The sequence below is a fragment of the Trichechus manatus genome, unplaced genomic scaffold (assembly GCF_000243295.1).
Source record: "Trichechus manatus latirostris isolate Lorelei unplaced genomic scaffold, TriManLat1.0 scaffold00254, whole genome shotgun sequence".
Lineage (NCBI taxonomy): Eukaryota > Metazoa > Chordata > Mammalia > Sirenia > Trichechidae > Trichechus > Trichechus manatus.
In genome coordinates, this window is record NW_004444190.1 from 1,721,918 (window position 1) to 1,743,224 (window position 21,307).

General features: G+C 34.7%; 1 protein-coding gene across 4 annotated transcripts in view; it reads right to left on the bottom strand.

Moving 5' to 3' along the window:
• TRAPPC11 (trafficking protein particle complex subunit 11) overlaps positions 1-21,307 on the bottom strand; it is a 57,760-nt gene that overhangs the window by 36,106 nt on the left and 347 nt on the right. For 3 of the 4 annotated variants that reach the window (XM_004389672.2, XM_023724678.1, XM_023724679.1), the window contains 13 exons: positions 18,908-19,132; positions 17,575-17,744; positions 16,674-16,744; positions 15,502-15,616; positions 9,980-10,079; positions 9,467-9,540; positions 7,880-7,976; positions 5,090-5,223; positions 4,332-4,479; positions 2,425-2,518; positions 352-431; positions 188-266; positions 49-103 (listed from right to left, as the gene is read on the bottom strand). In XM_004389672.2, coding sequence (XP_004389729.1) covers positions 49-103; positions 188-266; positions 352-431; positions 2,425-2,518; positions 4,332-4,479; positions 5,090-5,223; positions 7,880-7,976; positions 9,467-9,540; positions 9,980-10,079; positions 15,502-15,616; positions 16,674-16,744; positions 17,575-17,744; positions 18,908-19,111 — 1,421 coding nt within the window. In that variant the 5' untranslated portion in view covers positions 19,112-19,132. Of the gene's footprint in view, positions 1-48; positions 104-187; positions 267-351; positions 432-2,424; positions 2,519-4,331; positions 4,480-5,089; positions 5,224-7,879; positions 7,977-9,466; positions 9,541-9,979; positions 10,080-15,501; positions 15,617-16,673; positions 16,745-17,574; positions 17,745-18,907; positions 19,133-20,603; positions 21,044-21,307 lie in introns of those variants that run through there. The other variant, XM_023724677.1, reaches the window with a different exon arrangement.

A 21,307-nucleotide genomic window follows, 5' to 3' on the forward strand; every position in this document is an offset into this window, starting at 1 on the left:
GTAAGGTAATCAGAATACTAATAAAAATAAATACTGAATAAGACTCACTTCAAAGCTTTGGTATAATCCTTTGCATAATAATATTCCTCTCCCATTTGAACCACTATAAAGGGGAAAAAAAATTTCATGTACATAATTTAAAATTATTCAAAGTTGTATGAAATCATGGCATGTTATGAGTACATACTCAGATGGCTTTTCATTCTTGGACACTTATACTTCTTAAATTGTGCAACAGCATTACTCAGAAGAGTTATTATTATTTCCTGTTGAAAACATAAAACTCTTAAGCATTCTAATATTTCTTGAACATTATTAAAAAACAAAAGTTTATGCTGGAAAAAAACTCACAGAGTGAACAACACTTCTCTCCTTCAGCTGAATGGCAAGAACTCCCACCTTCTCTTTTTCAGGGTCAGAAAGATCAAAACCTGTGTAAGATAAGACACACCCCATTTTAGATAGCTCACTGAACACAAATCCTTCACATCAACATTGTATGCGTATACTCTTTGACTGCTTCACTTTAATTCATTTAAGATTCTTAAACATTCTAGAATCTTAAAGATTCTAAGAGACAGCTTTATTAACATGGAAACTTCTCTGAGATCCCTATTCTGAAGAAAACATTACTGAGTTCAGTATTATTTTACCTAGTGGAATCAGCTACCTGAAGAATAATGTTTCAGCATCATCCTCTATATAGAATACAATCCCTGGAGAATAAATAAATAACACTTAAGGTCCAACAGCCATAGATGCTGCTCAAATTAAAATGTTGTTGTTGTTAGATGACACTGAGTACATTTTGACTCACAGCAACCCCATGTGACACAAAAGAACTGCCTTATAGGATTTTCTTAGCTGTAATCTTGATAAACGGAGAAAATGCTTAAGTTGTCAAGGATTTCATTTTACTTGAATCTGCAATCAACATCCATGGAAACAGCAGTCAGGAAATCAAACAACATACTGCATTGGGCAAATCTGCTGCAAAAGACTCTTTGAAGTATTAAAAAGAAAAGATGTCACTTTAAGGACTAAGGTCAACCTAACCCAAGCCATGGTATTTTCAATTGTCCCACATGCATGTGAAAGCTGGACAATGAATAAGGAAAGTGAAGAAGAACTGATGCATTTGAATTATGGTGCTGGCAAAGAATACTGAATATACCACGGACTGCCAGAAGAATGAACAAATCTGTCTTGGAAGAAGTACAGCCAGAACGCTCCTTAGAAGCAAGGACGAGACTTCGTCTCACATACCTAGGACATATTATCAGGAGCGACCAGTCCCTGGAGAAGGACTGAGGGAAGACCCTCAACAAGATGGACAATGGCTACAACAATGGGCTCAAACACAGCAATGATTGTAAGGATGGCGAAGGACGGGGGGTGGTGTTTTGTTTTGTACATGAGTCACTATGAGTCAGAACCAACTCGAAGGCACCTGACAATAACAATCTTTACGGAGGAGTGCTCATGGCACAGCAGTTAAGCACCTGGCTGCTAACTGAAAGGATGGTGGTTTGAAATCACCAGCTGCTCTGCAGGAGAAAGATGTGGCAGTCTGCTTCTGTAAAGATTACAGCCTTGGAAACCCTATGGGGTAGCTCTACTCTGTCCTATAGGATCACTATGAGTCAGAATTGACTCAAAAGCAATAGGTTTTGTTTTGTTTTTAATCTTTACAAAAGCAGATCTCCATGTCTTTCTCCCACGGAGCCAATGGATGGATTTGAACCTCCAACCTTTCAGTCAGCAATTGAGTGATTAACCGTTTGTGCCACCAGGGCTCCTTCAAATTAAAATAAGCATGTATAAAACACAGAAAAAGATGCAGAGAAACTATTTTTGAGATAATAAAATTTAATGATGTTTTAAGATGTCAAATATAAATCATTTATGCTAACTGGAATTAAAATATTTAAATAAACCACCAAAACCCACTGCTGTTGAGTTGATTCTGACTCATAGTGACCCTACAAGACAGAGCAGAACTGCCCCATAGCACTTTCAGGGCTGTAAATCTTTATGGATGCAAACTGCCACATCTTTCTCCTATGGAGCAATTGGTTGCTTTGAACTGCTGACCTTTCAGTTAGCAGCAGAGCACTTTAACCACTGTGCCACGAGGGCTCCAAATGAACCACAGTTGACTTATTTTGTTGTTTAAGACAAGAGGTGTCCAAATACTTTAATCACATCCACATCTTTAATTATAGCGTTATTCTCAGATGTAGTGATAGAAATAAAATTTTCTGAAAAACTAAAGAAACTGCAATCTTAAAAAAAAAGTTCAAAAAGCATGCATTTTTACCTCGTATTTCTTATGCCTAATGTAACCAATGGAAAAATTATGGTTCCTATCTTTATCTTTACTCTTTTAGATTAAAAGAAAAGGAATAGCAAAAAAGTATTTACTTAGTACTCCCTGCCGCCACGATCTTTGTCCATAAAAATCAAGAACGCCTGTTTGTGTTTCTAAGGGATCAGGACTGGGATATATTACAGTAGCCTGCAAATTAGAAACATAGCCTGAAATCAACTCTCCTCCAATCTTTAATTAAATAAAAAGGTTTTCATAAATACAAATATCAAACACACATTCATATATCATAATTGTGAATATTTAACATAAATTTAAAAAAAAACTAAAAATATGTCATTTAATATTTAAATGGTAGTCTCATAAAAATTAAATTGAATAAATCAATCTGATTCTGACAAATAATTTTGTAGTAACTAACTTTACATTTTCTTTTTTACATTGCTATAACAAACCAGCACAAATTTATTATAAATTATGCTTGATATTTACTCCATATGCATAAGTGCTCTTTGCATAAAGAAAAACAGTGTTGTAAGGAGTCTGAAAGAGAAGATATTATTTCCCTTCTTTACTGACTTTTGTATTAAGGCATGAAGTCTGGAGTAGGGATACATTTTTGACACCAGAATTTCTACTGCTTTATTTTTCTTCTTAATAACTTTTTCCTTTGATGTCAAAATATAATACAAGTACAGTTGAGAAATACCTCAAAGCAAAAGGATAAAAATTTAAGTTACCTATAAACCTACTACCACTGCTAACAATGTATGCATTATTCTTCCAGGTTTGTATGTAATTTATTTGTTACCAGTTGGGATAATTTTTCAACTTTTTTTTATTTAAATATATTCTGTACATTTCACCATATCATTAAATATCCTTCTAAAATACTATTTTTTGTGCTGCCTGCTATTCCATATTTTAACAAAGTCCCTATAGTTGTTTATCTTGTTACTTCTATTTTACACTACAATTATTAAGTCTTGGTACTTATCTGCCTTAGGATTCCTGAACATAATATTTTGCGTCGCAAGATATGCACACTTCTAAGGCTTATAAAATTATTATTTGACAGAAATATTATCTTACATTCTCACCAACAATATTTGTTAATGCTTGTTTCCTCATATATTTATAAAACCTAATTTTAATCACCTTTTAAAATACTGTGTTCAAATTACAATATGCCAACCTTTAAAATTAACTACCTGTAATGAAGTTATAAATCAGATACAAGTAACACAGTAGAAAATAATTTAATTATATCATCATTTAAAAAAAAAAAACATGCATTTAAAATACTAATATGCACTCTACCTGTTTTTGGAACAATTTTTTAAAACAGTTCTAGTGAAAATATTCTGCTATCTTCAGACAAAAAAACTACAGATTTTAGATGAAAATAAACTGATAGAACTATATGAACAAAAATGAATTTAGAAATACATACCATGTTATTATTTTAAGGCGCTATGGGGAAACTGATATCTAAATGTAATCATCCAAGAGGAAGGCAAAATGAAATGTCAAGTTTAAGAAACTATGCAATTAACACTATGCCTCCGATAGATTCTTAAGTGTTTTCCATACAGGAAAACCCCGAAGTGAAAGAAGTCAAAAGTTATCCTCTTGGGTGGGTCAGAATAGAGCACGTCCCTCCAGTCTCCTCCTAACTCTGACAGCAGTGATCACAGACACAAAACAGTGATTTTACAGTGTGGCAAATATTAACATGTGGTTCTCAAAGTAATTTTCCTGTCTGAATCATTAACTTACTACCAATCATAAATCACTTCTTCAAAAAAAATTCTGCTTAATTCACATATGAATGGAGTATGCAGGCAAAAACTAAAAATAATCATAATTCCTGAAAATATAAAAGATAAAAATTGATTATACTCAAGAACTTAGGAAAAATTACCACCACCAATCAATCCTGTTTTCTTTGAAGATAATTTAATTTGATAAATGCTAGATAACACAGTAGTCAGTAACTTACTTCATGGTTACAGAGAGTTTTTGTAAGCTGTTTCCGTTCCTGGGCATAGTATGCTGCCTGCTGGTAATAGAAACCAGGATTCTGAGTTTGAATGGCTGTCAGTCCTAATTTAATAGCTTCATCGAATAAATCTCCAAAAGCCTGGAATCTTAAAAAAGAATTAAAAAAAAAAAAAGGAAAGGAAAGGAAATTAATTTTAATTATTCATCCTGGGAACCATAACCTCAGCAGACGATAATAAAATAATGCTATTGATTAACAGTTTAATATTTGTTGCAATTTCACACTAATTTTGGGTTACAGATAAATTCTGCATTTAAGTCAACTCTTCTGTGTTAAGAACTCTTTATCAATACACCATCAAACAAGATCTCAACACAGTGGTCATCTTCCAAATACATCCATGTTACTGGAAACAGTTTCATTTTAGCAGTTTTTAAACATGACTCTCAAATAGTTAAGTTCTATGACAGCAGGAATTTTGTTTTATATACTACTATATTCTTGATACCTAGAAACATGGTGGAAACTCAATAAATATGTGTGAAGTAAAAGAGATGGTACCATGAATTAACAGATTTTTAATAAGGAAATGTGTGAATCAATATCTATTGTTGGAAACACACACTAGATCATTAAAAATCTATTACTGACAAAAAACTTAGTTCGATTTAGAACCAAAGTCCATTCTAACTCCATTCTTCCAAATCCCATGTGTTATTTTTTTAAACATTCTAAAAGTACAACTTAAAACATACTGTTTGGACATCCATGCAGCATGCTCAAAAGATAACTCCGCACTTCCAATTTTTTTCTTACACAAGTCAATGTGTTTTCGGAACTGAGCAATTGCATCCAATGGGGTGTTATGCTGAAAACACAGCCTACAGATCTGTAAAACATAAAATCAATCCCAAAATATAAAAGAAAATCAATGTCAGAAGGCATATTCATTTAAAAATGTGCAAAATTAAAGAATTAAAAAAAAAAAAAAGACTATGGAATTTCCTTCTCTGAAATTCTTTACAATAGAACTGATTCTCTCCATCAGAATAGTTATGCTAAAACCAAAGCTTATGGACCTTTTGATAAATGAAATAAAGCTATTTACTATTTCTACTGAAGTTATTCTATATCTTAAAAAAGCTTTTTTAAAAACACAGGATACAAATAAAAAAGTATTATACATAATAAAGAACGTAGAGATGTTCTAAAATATCTCCAATTATATTCTTCAATTGAGAAAGGACAAATTAAGTCTCAAACTTTACAACTGCCAGAAAGTTGAAGATTTTCTGCAGCACAATGAGAATACAGTAATAACACAGTGAATGAGGAAGAGTGAAGAAGAATTAACGCCTCTGAATCACGGTGTTGGCGAAGAATATTGAACATCCTGTGGACTGCCAGAAGAACCAACCAACCTGTCATGGAAGTAGTAGTCAGAGTGCTCTTTAGAAGTGAGGATGGTGAGACTTTGCCTCACGTACGTTGGACATGTTATCAGGAAGGACCAGTCCCTGGCAAAGGACATCATGCTTGGTAAGGTAGAGGGCCAGCAAAAAATGAGGAAAACCCTCAAGGAGACTGACCGACACAGTAGATACAACACTGGGCTCAAGCACAGCAACAATTGTGAGGATAGCACAGGGCCAGACAGTGTTTTGTTCTGTTGTACATGAGGTCACTGAGTAGAAACTGACTTGATGGTGCTCAAAAACCACCTCTGTATCGAACAAGGATTACAGATAGCTTCAAAAATTTTTTATCTGGGATGCTATTTCAAAAGTAATGATCTATGTGTGTTTGAGGTAAAAGGAAAAACAGAAGGCACAAAGTGTAATTTATTTCCATATGCTTATTAAATTTTTTATTTTTATTTTTAGGTACAAAGGGATATACACCATGAAAAGTAAGTCTCTCAACCATGCCTGTTCTTCACCCATCCAATATACCTTCCTACAGGCAACCAGTTTCTGGCATATGTTTCTTAACATATTGTACACAAAGACAAATATATATGTGTTGTTTATATATAAACTATTTTTTATGTAAATATCTCACTAAATATGCTGCTTTGTACCTTCTTTTTTCACCTAACAATATATTTTGGATATTACTCCCTATCAATATACAAAGCTCCTTCATTCTTAATAATGACACAGTACTCCACTGTTAGGAGTTATAATTTATAACTTACAATAAAGTCACTTACTCCTGGGATGTTTCCTATCTTTTGGTATTACAAGTTGCAAAAAATATCCTTATATATGTGATTTGCAAGTGTTAGCATTTATGTCAGATAAATTTCCTGAAATGGAATTGATAAGTCAAAGGCAACATGCATTTTAAATTTGTACAGTCATTGCAAAATTATTCACCACTCACACCAACCATGAAATAAATGATCTATCTGCCCACGTATCACCAACCCAGTGCCAGACGTCTTTAACAGATGACTGTAGAAATACTAAAAGCAAAGCAAATCACCCACACTTGTCTTCACGCAGCACCTATGTCAACCATATGTTGATGATGTTCTTGTTGCTGTGTGTCCTTAAGTCCATTTTGACTCACAGCGACCCCATGTGATAGAGTAGAACCATCCCATGGGGTTTTCTTGGCTGTAATCTTTACAGAAACAGATCTTAAAATAAAACTCTCAAACAAAAGGTATAACTGTTTCCTCTAAGGTGAACAGCTATACCTTCTCTTCTATGGTTGTTTTGTTACAGCAAAGAAGGCTCACACAGTTCTAACACATTGCATGTTTGCAAATTCAGTTTTCTTCTCACTCCCTCCTGATCCCACTTAAAAACAAACAAACAGAAAGTCTGCCCAAAGGAGTTTTCTAAAAGAAAAAAATGTTCTAAGAAAGAACCCTGGGATCAACGAACTAAAAAGCCAAGCAATATGATTAGGCTGCTAAGAGCCAAGGCCCTTCTTCAGAGAAAGAAGATAAAAGGGAAAGCATAGCCCCATAAAACCAAATGGGACTAATGAGGCACAGCAGTCCAGGGACAAGGGCCAGAAGGGGACAGGAAAGCTGGTGACAGGGAACCCAAGGTTAAGTAAGGATAGTGTTGACGTGTTGTGAGGTTGTTAGCCATTGTCATAGGACAACACGTGTACTAACTGTTAAATGAGAAACTATTTTGTTCTGTAAGCCTTCATCTAAAGTGAGAATAGCAGCACAACTGGAAGAGCATAGTTGATGTCACTGAAACTGTGCATGTAGAAATTTTTGAAATGGTGTATTTTTGGCTATGTGTATTTTCACCAAAAAAAAAAAGGTCGAGAAGGGAGAGGGTTGACATGTTGTGGGGTTGTTAAGCAATGTCATAAAACAATATGTGTACTACTGCTACTGTTTCATGAGAAACTATTTGTTCTGTAAGCCTTCACCTGAAGTACAATTAAAAAAAAAAAAAGGGAAAGCATAATTAATCAAATACCAACTTTTCAGAGCAAGTAATTAATTTTAATTTTGAAATTTTAAAAAGATAATTTAATATTATATACAAATCCCCTGGACTTAGAACTATTACCTTGTAGTTTATAAATCCTGCCATAGTCTTAATTTCCAGAATATTAGTTTCGTGGGCTCTCAATTCATGTACAAGATTATAGGCAGTCCTATAATTCCTGATGTAAACAGGGGAAAGGTGGTTAATGATGATATTAACTCATTTGAAAAGATTCCTAAGAACAAAATTATTACAAATAACAGACAATATTACTCAACACTTCTTAGTACTAAACAGCTCAACAATACATATCAATCTCCGATTTCCTGAAAAAGATGCATTGATTAATAATATGCTTGAGAAGGACTCAATGACTTTTCTCTAAGTACAGAATCATCACACTTGCATGGTTCTGTCATTAACATGTCAGTATCTGATAGAAAACAAGCTGAAAAAGAAAAGTAAATTGGACAATTGTCCAGAATTACAATGAAAAATTCAGTCTAACAAACGAAGTCTTTTCTTAAGTACCATTACTTGCTTCTGTAGTAACTTTTCTAGGGAAAATGCATTAGAACACAAAGAAACTGATATCAAGACAGAGCATAGGTCAACAACTTTCTAACCCCAAGTATCTCTACAAGTCAAGTGGTTATCACCAATCTCAGGTATAGGTTGAAGAGGAAGGAAAAATGTTCTTAGGGCAAATAATGCTAAAAGGAGAGAGGAGCGCAGGAACGAGGACAGCAATGACTGCAATGACAGGGCCAGCAATGACCATCTTACCAGCTGCCCTGCTGACTACCCTCAAAATGGAAAGTAATAGGAAAATCTCAAAACAGACTTTTTCACAGAAAAATTTTCGCTCTTAACTTCCCCAATTAAATATTTTTCTTTACAAAATTATTTTTGAACAGAACTGGTACTGAAGGTTTCTAACTATTAAAACCAAAAAAACCAAAGCCATTGCTATCAAGTAGATTCCGACTCAACAGTGACCCTACAGGACAGAGCACAACTGCCCCGCAGGGTTTCCAAGGCTATAAATCTTTACGGAAGCAGACTGCCACATCTTTCTTCCATGGAGTGGCTAGTGGGTTCAAACTGTTGACGTTCTGGTTAGCAGCTGAGCACTTTAAACACCTTGCCACCTGGGCTCCTAACAGGCATTATAAGCTAAAAAAAATACGTCAAAGTACAAATAAAATTATAGTTGAATTGAATAAATGCACTATAAACTTTCAAAAATACTCAATCTGATTTACATAATGTTTAATATATATTATACTTTGGAGATCAGTCCCCTCAAAAGGATTATACTGAATATACAAATGAGAAGGTCAAGAGGATAGGGAAAATTTTAATACTACATTTCTTCAGTCATGAAGTTTTAAGTAAATTAACCAAACTAGAAAGCTTTATATGACAAACTAGAAAGACACTATGAAATTTACTTTAGATTATAAAAAGGAATTTACAAAAAAAAATCTCAAAATATGATACTCCATTCATCTCTGGACAAACTGAAGAATATTTTAAACACTCAAATCTAATCAACATAAACATATACAAATTAAAGTTTTGTAGAGACTCAGAAGTTGTCATTAATGTTGTTACTGTTAACATAAAGACAAGAAAATTTTAATTTGACAGCCGTTAGAAACTTACTTCAAAGCATTTTGTGTATCTTGTTTTAACTCACTGAAGAAAGCTATTTTGAACTGATGTCTAACAAATAAAAGCTGAAAGAAAAATAGAAGACACTATTATACATATTCCCTTAAAACGATGAAAATTATAGCAATGTTTATTAAAAGGAGATATAACAGTATGAAGGAAAATATTCAAAATAAAAGTAAAAGAATTATTCTAGATATCAAAGATACAGTTAAGGCCATAAAAATCTAGCTTTAAGAACTTTAAAGGCAAAAGTGAAGAGATAACTTTTAACAGAAGTTAAGACAGTTAAAAACTAACTTATCTCTGTACTTTCAACAAGAGTTAAAAGTACAGAGATAAGTTAGTTTTTAAAAGCTTAAAAAAATACTTTAAAATTATAGAAGCCATTTAAAAATATCAAAGCCTTAAAGACATTTAGTAGTCTCCTCAAATATAAACAATGATGAATAATCTACTCTAGAATGCTCATGTTATTTCCTTATTTAGGAAAAAAACATGTACCTGGTGTGTTGTTTTATTCAAAAATTCCTTATGGGATTTCACTCTTCTGATCTCAGTGTAGTAATAAGTCTGTGCATGTTCATAAAAGGCATTTTCTAATCTGTTAAAAAAAAAAAAAAAAGCTAACATTTGAATGCTAAAGTTATTTTAAACCAAACTGTTGCCAAGAATCACATTTGAGACGCCTGAAAGTAAAATCCTGACAGAGAAAATATCTATTTTAACTCACGACTAAGATAAAAAGTGAAGCAAAATATAAACTGAATTCCTAGGTAAAATGTCTAAAAGCCATTTAAAATTTTACAATTTACAATTTCACAATCTAAATATAACTGACAAAAATAACTTTTTCTAGTCAATGTAATCCATCACATAAATTAAAAAAAAGACAAAAACCACATGATCTTATCAATTGATACAGAAAAAGCATTTGACAAAGTCCAACACCCATTCATGATAAAAACTCTCAGCAAAATAGGAATAGAAGGGAAATTCCTCCACATAATAAAGGGCATTTATACAAAGCCAATAGCCAATATCATCCTAAATGGAGTCTGAAAGCATTCCCCTTGAGAACGGCATCCAGACAAGGATGACCTTTATCAACACTCTTATTCAACACTGTGCTGGAGGCCCTAGCCAGAGCAATAAGGCAAGAAAAGAAACAAAGGGCATCCAAATTGGTAGGGAAGAAGTAAAAGTATCCCTATTCACAGATGATATGATCTTATATACAGAAAACCCCAAAGAATCTACAAGAACACTACTGGGACTAATATAAGATTTCCACAAAGTATCGGGATACAAGATAAACATACAAATAATCAGTTGGATTCCTCTACACCAACAAAGAGAACTTCAAAAAGGAACTCACCGATCAATACCATTTACAACAGCCCCAAAGAAAATCAAATACTTAGGTATAAACCTAACCAGAAATGTAAAAGACCTATACAAAGAAAACTACAAAATACTACTGCAAGAAACCAAAAGAGATCTATATAAGTGGAAAAACATGCCATGCTCACGGACAGGAAGACCCAACACCGTGAAAATGTCAATCCTACCCAAAGCGTTCTACAGATACAATGCAATCTCAATACAAATTTCAATGGTACTTTTTAATGAGATGGAGAAACCACCAACTTCATATGGAAAAGGAAGAGGCCCCAGATAAGCAAAGCATTACTGAAGAAGAACAACAAAATGGGAGGCCTCACACTACCTGATTTTAGAACCTACTATACCACCACAGTAGTCAAAACGGCCTGGTACTGGTACAACAACAGATACACAGACCAATGGAACAAAATTGAGAACCCAGACATAAATTCATTCACCCATGAGCAGCTGGGAAACCCTGGTAAGTAGTGGTTGAGAGTTTGGTTGCTAACCAAAAGGCTGGCAGTTCAAATCCACCAGGCACTCCTTGGAAACCCTATGGGGTAGCTCTACTCTATCCTGTAGGGTCCCCGCGAGTCAGAATCAACTAAACAGCAATAGGTTTGGTTAGGTTTATACCTCTGTGTGTATTTGAGAGTGTGCGCGCGTGTGTGTGTTGTCTGGTTCAAAACAAGACTAGGTTCCTGCCGTAATGGAAGAACAAACTTATTTGTTAAGACTGAAAACGTCCATGTTAAATACCACTAATCACTGCAAGTGTAAATCCTGTGATACAGTTTGTAAGTCCTATAGGATTTCAGAAAGCAAACGGATAGACGTGGCCTGGGAAGGCTTTAAGGAAGAGGAAGAATTGTAAATAAGCTATGAAGGGGTTAGATAATCGGAAAGGAATTACTAGTTATTTGGGGGGCAGAGAGAATATCGTGAAAAAGCATGAACATTTAAAATACTCAGCTAGTTTAAATCACTACATGGACTGAATCCAACAGGTTGGATTTCCTATTATAGAACAAAGAAATTCAAGGCCAGCTTCCCCAAAAGAGCATTCGTAATTGTTTGATGTTACCTTTAAGGTATAATTTAGGAATAGCTGCTAAAAGAGGCTGGTGGATTAGAAATGCTGACCTTTTTGGTTAGCAGCTGTAGCTCTTAACCACCAGGGCTCCACACAAAGATATATATGTACTACATTCATTATCTGAGCTGTCTCAAAATGAAATTTACCTTATTCGATATTTAGATTAAAAATTTGATTACAAGGAGCTCTCTAGCTATTTACTGTGGCATTCACTCTTAGCAAAATTCATAAAGATTATCTAAAGTCCATTTTCTGCTAACAGTGTACCAGCACATCAATTAGACATACTTACTTTTAGATTGTAGAAGCATGTACCCTAGCCAGATGAACTCTGAAAAGCTATAACTAACTCCAGCAAACAGAGCTACTAGTGTTCCGAAGAACAACATTCAAGTTTCTATACTATAAAAAACCCAAACCCACTGCTGTCAAGTTGGTTCCAACTTATAGTGACCCTATAGATGCAGATTTAAGTAAAGGGGCTTTCCTGGATGTTGGAAACTATGTAAGAGGCAAAACTCACATAATTTTGGTGGGCAAAGGAAAGAACTACTGTGTACTGAAAACGAAATTATTGTTGAAGGTAGACTCTGGGACAAAGGCAGAAAATAAAGGACAAATAGCAGAAAAGTAGCAAATAAATCCTGCTACTTATGTCCTCTTTTTTTCCCCTACAGCCCTTAAGTAAAAGGGGAGGAAGAGTAAAATACTACACTTCAATATTGCCCCACCAATCAAAAATGCTTACAGCAGCCCAATTTTTACTTCTTGTAAAGACAAATAAATCAGAGACCCACAATTTAACTGCATGGATCTGTACACTGGTGTATGTTGGTTTATATTTTTAATAAGTAAGTTCAGACCCACTGAAACTCCTTGTTTCAGTTTTAAACTAAGTATTCCCAAGTTTTTCAAGCGTGCTGCTGCCGCTGATCACAGCAACGACAGCAAACACGTATACAGATCACACATTTAAACTGGTTTCAGAAAAAAAAATCCTAACGATGAAACATTTCCAGTCATTGTCAAAATGTTCTGACTATAGCACAACTTTCATTTGAAAAGCAGTTGCTTTCTTATTCATTATTAAAATGTCACCTTTGTTTTGAAAGGCAAAGTTAAGTGTTGTAACTGCTAGTTAGCATGCCACTGTCAGCCTACCGCCAAAAAAAGAAAAGGTCTGAAAATTCGGAAGACATCCTTTTGTAAAATGCTTACCTCATCATTAAGTTTGACAGCTCTTAAGCATTTTGCCTTAAGATGATTAGTGAGCCTCTGCAGTGGAAAGGTTTTCATGATCACTCCCCAATGCATTACAAATGCTTTATAAACATTCTATCACTTCAACATTAAAAAAAAAAAATTACCCAAATCACTGACACCTTGTAGCACATATACTTAATACATCCAAATGCTCTGACAGCACATGATGAGATGTCGTTAGGAACTCCACTGCTTCCCTCTCAGATAGCAAACTGGAAGGGAGCTTTTGTAACAGCAACTTTACTCTCTCAATTAAGATAAAGCATAAATACTAAGAAAGGTTCTAATAATGTCTTCCTCATCTCCAATAGACTATCATACGCACCCCTGGGCTCACATCCACATTTTGGAGGCCACAGGTCCAGAGCACTTGCTGTTGACATTAGTCATTCTGACACTGTGTTCCTTATTTAAATGTTTCATTATCCCCAACAAGATCGTAAATGGTTAAGGGAAGAAACCACATCTTCTATTTCTCTTGGGTCCATGACAGTACTAAATTTGAAAGCTGAGGACAGCAGGATCACTTATAGTTAAGGGGGACTTCTCAACCTTTGCATTACTGACATTTTGGACCAGGTAATTCTTTGATGTGCAGTGCTGTCCTGCACGCTGCAGCATCCCTGGCCTCCACCCACTAGATGCCAGTATAGCAACCACCTCCGTAGGCGCAATCACAGGTGTTTCCTGGAGGACAAAAATCACTCCCAGTTGAGAATCACTGGGTCAAGGCATAGCACAGAAGGCACTCACTGGCTTCATAAAGAAAGCTTCATGTAAACTAAACCTTAGAAGACAAGGAAGAAAACGGGAGCTGGAAGGTAAGAGCTAGTATGAAAGCAAGACAAAAATGACAAGAAATAGCATTGTGAATAAGGAAGTGCTAGAGTGCAAAGTACAAAGATGAACTGTAAAAAGCTTGGAGAAGTAGTCAATGGCCAGGTGTGTTCTATGAAATGGACTGGGATGAGCCTTGGTGGAAAGAAGAGCAGCCTCACTGTGCTACTAATTAACTATATATTGCCACCCTATTCTGCATACTCCCTATTGGTCATACACTCACGCTTAAAAAACAAAACTCATTATCCTGTTCCTCTGCATCATGGGGAATCAGCTCAATTTTATTCTCAGCACCACTGATATGATTTTCGGCAGTGTCAATTCTACTGATTACTGCTTCCAATGTAGAATTTTACTTTGCTAAATGCATTTAAGTTTTCTTGCAGTTCATCTTTTCATCTGACCCTGTTGCCTTTTCATGCTCTCTCCCTCTGAATTTATGCTTCTCTTTCTAGGAAGACATATCATTTATATGCCAATGAGAATACGAAATAACTTCCTGTAGCAGATCATTTTCAGAGCTTTGCTTCTGAGAAAGAGATAAGAACAAATGCAAGAGAAGCAATAGTCAAAAATAAACTAAAGTGTTTTCACGTTTAAGGAGGCTAACTAATGCAAAATGAAAGAGTAAATCATTTTATAGTAAAAAATCAATGAGAATATTCATATCTAAACATATCCTAGCAAAAAATCTAATACTATAAATTATAAAATCCTATAAGCATTCACACAGAAAAATATTAGATTAACAGAACACTACAAAAATTGGACTAACTGGCTTAAAACATCCCTGTAACACTAAATGCTAGAAAACAATGGATAATGGTCACATAATTTGTAAGATAATCTTGTGTCCCCACGTAATTTTTCTTTGCTATGTTAAGGTTTTATAGATACTTAAAATTTGGTGAGGCTCAGACCCTTCTTAGAAAATTATTTAAACATACACATCAACATATCAATATGCAAAAGAGACTAGAAATGGAGACACTGTCATATAAAAGAATAAATACATCATAAAAAAATACATAACTGAAAAGCATAATAGAATAACATGTAGCCATCAAAAAAAATTAAAGTTGACCTAGATACACATATGGAAAGCTGTCAATGCGGTAACGTTAAGTAGCAGATCAGAATGTAGTATGTGATTACATTTATTTTTGTGTGATTTTGTGTGTGTACATCTGTTATAAAGATATATATTTGTTCCAATATAAAAAAATTATTTTGGAAGGAAACTTAAGGAACTGTTGATAGAGATTACCTCAAACAATTGGAGAGTATTTAAGAGTTGCTGAAGGAGACTTACTTTTCACTGTATATCCTCTGAACCATTTGAATTTTTTTCCATTAACATTAAATAAATGGGTCTAAGCTACCCATTTCTCAACGCCTAATGAACACTTTCAACAAAAATTTTAAAACTTTTAATTACCTTATAATATAGCCCACCAGGTGGTCAGTGTGGGGCAGTACAAACAAAGACTTTCCCGAGAGTTCACAAGCATTACATAAAGCTGCAGCCCTTTCAGATGCAATGACATCTTCTCCTGTTGGTAAGCCCCATAAAGATAAAGGGGAAAATAAAAATTAATGTGTTTTTGTAAATGAATATTTCCTCAAATCCAAACAATGTAATTAATAAAAACCCAAACCACTTTTCACCATGCCAACAAGACTCTTAGGCAATTCCTTGAAGGAGAGGGGTCAAGTAGAACCATTTTGTGGTTCCAGAAGTATGTTCTAGGGGCTTTATTCTGTACTTGAGTCCTTGACAGGTCTATGGGGTTAAAAATAAAAGTTACACGGTACATGCCTGTTAGAAATACCCTGTGGAACTTTCTACTGTGCCAGGATAGTTAGGCCAAGTAATGCTAGCAGATATACCACAGAACTATTTAAAAAAACGTAACTTAAAAATAGAAGCAACAATTCATAAAAGGGATTTCCAAAACCATTTAGGATGCTACAAGTTTCAACATGGAAACAAAAAATATTTTGGCCTATGAAAGTCTGGAAAAGTAAAACAAATGGCATTTGAAACTAAGACATTCGGCTCCCAGAGAAAATTATAAATCCTATAGCATTTTTCGGAGCCCTGGTGGTAAAGTGGTTAAGAGCTCGACTGCTAACGAAAAAGCTGACAGTTCAAATCCACCAGCCTCTCCCTGGAAATCCTATGAGGGAGTTCTACTCTGTCTCACAGGGTGACTATGAGTCTCGACTGACTTGATGGCAACAAGTTTGGTTTTTCAAGTTACAGTTATTTTTCAACTCATTAAAAAAATATATTATGTAAGGAGTACAATTTTAAATAGGTCTCAGATAAGTAAATAACACTCTTTTTTAAAAACCAAGGGAATAACTATTTTATCGATTGATATATGTCCACATGGGGAGGTAAATGGAAGTGCCTTAAGAGGATTTGTACTCTTTATCATTTAGAAATTTTTTTTAAAAAGCATCTATTATTGGTACTTTTAAAAGGTGACACCCCATCAGCCTCATAAATGAATGTATATAAGATTTAAACATTAAAAACTATACCTCTTGGGAATAAGAATTAGAGGTATAAGGCAATTAATTACGTAATTAACCTTCTGATACCTGGGGGTAAAGGGGTTTTCTTCTGAATCAGAACCACTGCAACTTTTGTGTTTCTCCCTTGTAAACTCTGCCTGCAATGAAAACAACCAAAAAAAATTTTTAACAACCAAAAACAAAACAAAAAAGTATTCAAGCAGCACTTTTCATAATAGCCAAAAGGTGGAAATAACTGAAATGTCCATCAACACATGAATGGATAAACAAATAGACATAAAATGGACTTATTACTCAGTCATAAAGAGAAATGAAGTCCTGATGCCTATCACAAGAGATGAACCTTGAAAACATGCTGAGCGAAATAAGTCCGTAGCAAAAAGACAAATACTGTATGCTCTCACTTATATGAAATAAGCAAATACACAGAAACCAAAAATTATTAGTGCTTACCAGGAATAGGAAGGAGGAAATTTTTGCTTAAGGGGGCAGTGGGTTTATGCTAATGTTGGTGGAATAATCTGGAAAAGGATGGTTGCACAACTAAGAGTGTAATGAATGTCACTTAATTATACATGTAGAAATTGCTGAATTGGCATATGATTTGCTGTGTATATTTTCACCACAATAAAAAAAATGCATTCAAGATTTTACAATCAAAAGCATTTTATATGACTATGCTACTAAAGTACAGTAAGCTACTAAATCTCCAAAAAAATATAATAAATGAGAAAAAAAAGCATTTGGAAATCCAGACCAACTTGTCTTCCAAATTTCTTCACATACCCTAGTTTTACATACAGTGAATATTTATGCTACCTACCTATTAGGAATTGAATAAGTTTTACTGGAGGTCAGCAATCTCATAAGTGACCACTGCCGTCTAAAAAGCACTTGAGTAAATGTTAGTAAATAACAGATATATGCAAACTCCCATAGTCAGCCTGAAAAATGGAAATGATCATACCTGACTATTTCCACTCTGGTAGCACATTCAGACTGCTTTTCTTTCCACTGAGGCTCATCCCAGTCCAGTTCATAGAATACAACCACAAGGGCCGGTACCAGGTTCAGGTGTTTATTCATCCAGCCAGTCTTTAAGATTCCTTTAGGAATGTACCATTCATACGAAGTTCTCTGCAAACATTGGCAAAAGTTGAAAAGAGTTATTTGATACTAATAGCAGCAGAAACCACCTATTACTGGGTGTTAGGTGGCACATTACATGCATTTATCTTGCTAAATACACATACAAGCCCTTTTTAAGATGAAGAAATTCAGGTTTAGAGAGATTAAACAAGAACTAGCAAGTGGTGGAGGTGGAATCTCCACCCTAGAGCCCATTTAAAGAAAAATGATCAAAGCCAAAAAGTTTTTAATGACTTCAAATCTCAAATACTGGGTAGTATCCATCCCTCTTCCAAGTAAATTACATTTATATTACTCATCCTTTCAGTTTCTATTTTTGTAAAAGCTTTCAAATAAAATATTATTCAAAATCCAATATGCCTTCATTTGTTTCAAAAACATACGATTATGACACTATTTCATCTTTCTTGTGGATGAAGTACAAAAATGCAGGACAACTCTTCAATACAGAAGCATATCAGCAGTCACTTGGGTGTCAGCACTACGTGCCACGTAGTAGGAAGAGGAGGCAGTAGATGTGCATCCTGGCCTGAAAAACCAGCTGAACTCTCAAATTACTTCAATCACCAGTACTGACTCAGACCACTCCAACTCATGCTGACTCCATGTCTACTTCAGATAAGGGAAGACAAGGACAGTAAGGAAGACTGACAAAAAATAACCTGGGGACTTAGGAAAGAACAGGGAGTAGGCAAAACATCTAAAACTGGGGAAAAAAGGGAGGAGTAAAAGGGGCTAGCTGTGCTGGGTCATTGGCCTTCCTTGACACAAACACCACATTAAAAAATGTGTAAGGGCAAGGGGTGCCATTACTCGCATAACTTCAGATATAGCACAGTTTCTGGGGCTGGGTATATGAAACTGGGTCTCCAAAGTATGGTTCTCAAATGCATAAATGACTCAGCTGGGGATCAAACAGAAAAAGGAAGAAAATCTAGGCTCATAGGGTAGAAAGCTTTATCAAGTATTCCACGGGGGTTAAAAAAATGACTATTATTACACATATACATAGTGCATACGTGTATATCACCTTGATAAACTAAGATTTCTTTAGCACAGACAATAGAAACAAAAAAGAAAAATGTGTACTTATACATATATATACACATGGATACACCCACATGTACAGATGTATGCGATCATATCATTACCTTGGGTCTACATTTGGGATATTCATGGTCACCTGGGAGCACCTTGAAAGAAATTGGTACTCGATCAGCTCTCCGATTGGCACAGAAAGCATCCCAAACAGCTCGATGAACAGCATTATAAACTACATCCAGGCCCGTTAGAGTAACAAAAGCCATAGGCCGACAACATAATTCCACAGGGAAGTCCCACTGCGTGGGGCTCATGCTCAAGGCTTCACAAAAAACCTGAAATACAATGTTTACACATTCACAATCAATTTTTAAAAACCCACATGTATGTCTAATATATAAAACTCCACCGTTTAAAAGACACTACCAAAAAAGAAAAAAGGTTGAGTGTCTGCAAATAGTCAAGTAAATACAAACGAACAAAAGGGAAGACTTTAATCGAACCTATTAAAGTTTAATAAACTGCATTAAATTAAAAAAAAATTTTTTTAAATTGCAGTCAACTCAGGATTTTCACTAACATCTCAAAATGTTCATACAACTTTGGGATGAGCAGACCAAGAAAGCAGGAAGGTGATTAAATTCAAATTGGTTCTATATGACATAGCTACAGACTAAAAGAAAAATTATTGACCGCTTATTTAAAAGAATACAACTTCTTCTAATTTCTATAATTGCTAGCATCTAGTTTCTGAATGCCTAAAACATTATTTAAGAAATATTAAAATAAAATATACTGATTATCTAAATAATAGTTACGTTTTCTCATTTCTCTACAATTAATACAAAATGTACTATTCAAAGGAAAACATACAAGCGAAAAACTAATTAAAAAATGGAAAATTCCTAAAAGGACATACTTCTATTGTGTCCTTTAGCTGAGAATCAATCTATAATAAATCTAAGCATGCACTCACCTTAGAAAAGCAATTATATAAAACGTCTTCATTCTAAACAAATTACTATATTTTAAAAATAATTTCTCACTTACAAAAATATGGATCATGAGGTTCTTTTAAAAGGCTATCTCCTCTAGAATATTATACAGAACTTAAATGCAATATATGTGAAAAGTCAGGAGAACTTATACCACAACTCGGTACTCAAAACATGGAATATTTTTAATTTAAAGGTTAATTTAGGAAAGACTTCTCATGTTCAAGTACCGAAGAAACCATGAGTACCTTTACATAAATGATATGGAAAGCTTACCAGAAATGATAAATGTCTACAACAGAAAGGCATTTTAGAATTGTATAAACAATTAATTTTAGAATGAGATTAAGCTATCACAGCAAAAGGACTACGAATTTTAAAGAAATAAATATTCCAATTCTAGGGAATTGTTAGAGGAAAACAAAAAGAGGTTGTCAAAACACAACTTGGGAACCTTTGCTTGATACCAAGGAGTCGACTAGAGCCCAAAGGCTCAAAAAACAGCTATGGTCTTTGAATACAGAGTTAAATTAAGGGAAACTAGAAATGACGTACAAAGCACAGTGTTATCCAAGAGAAAGATAATTTGAGCCACGTACATAATTTTAAATTTCTAGAAGCTATGATAAAAAGATTAAAAAAAGGTAAAATTAATTTTAATTATGTATTTTATTTAACCCTGTATGTCCAAAATATTATCATTTCAACTTTAACATGTTACTAGTGAGATTTTTTTTTTTTTTTTTTTGTACTAGGTCTTCAAAATTCAGTGTGTATTTTACACTCACAGCACATCTCAATTCGGACTTGCCTTATTTCAAAAGCTCAACAGCCACATGTAGTTACTGGCTACAGTACTGGACAGTGCAGCTTTAAATTATGGTAAATCTCTCCCAAAGTTAGTAAAATTGTATCAGAAGTTCTTCTTACGTCCTATCTTAAAAGCTTTGACAGTGGGAGTGGCCTTGCCTATTCTGCAGCAAAGAGACGGGAATGGGAAGGGGAACACCGGCGAAGGACAGGCGCAGAGGTTGAATGGATCTCGATGGCAGTCTGTGGAGGAGAATTTCCTGATCTTCTGGAAGCAACTCTGGGGAGCAAGTGCCCAAACTACGACCAAGCAGGACGTGCAGATGGAGCAAATGAGCACTGGAGACGGGAGGTCATTAATGCAAGGGAAGTAATCTAGCAGCTGGCGTGGAAGATACTAAGACTCTTGGAAAGGATGATCATCCATTTACAGGACACACTCTTAAAAAAAAAAAAAAAAGGTACCCTAATCAAAGTAGCAAGTAAAAAAATAACGTGGTCATTATTTTTTAATTAACTGCTAGTTCAGGGCGTAGGAACAAGGCTGGCAAGAACGGGATTCAGAGATATCCCACCGCAAATCAACCAAAACAGGGAGGGCAGTTTAGGGCCGGGATGGTGAAAAGATGCCGAGACTATGGAGAAATAACACGGTCGCAGTATTCTGCCCTGAAAGCGCCAATGAGGAAAGGCAAAGAACCCTGC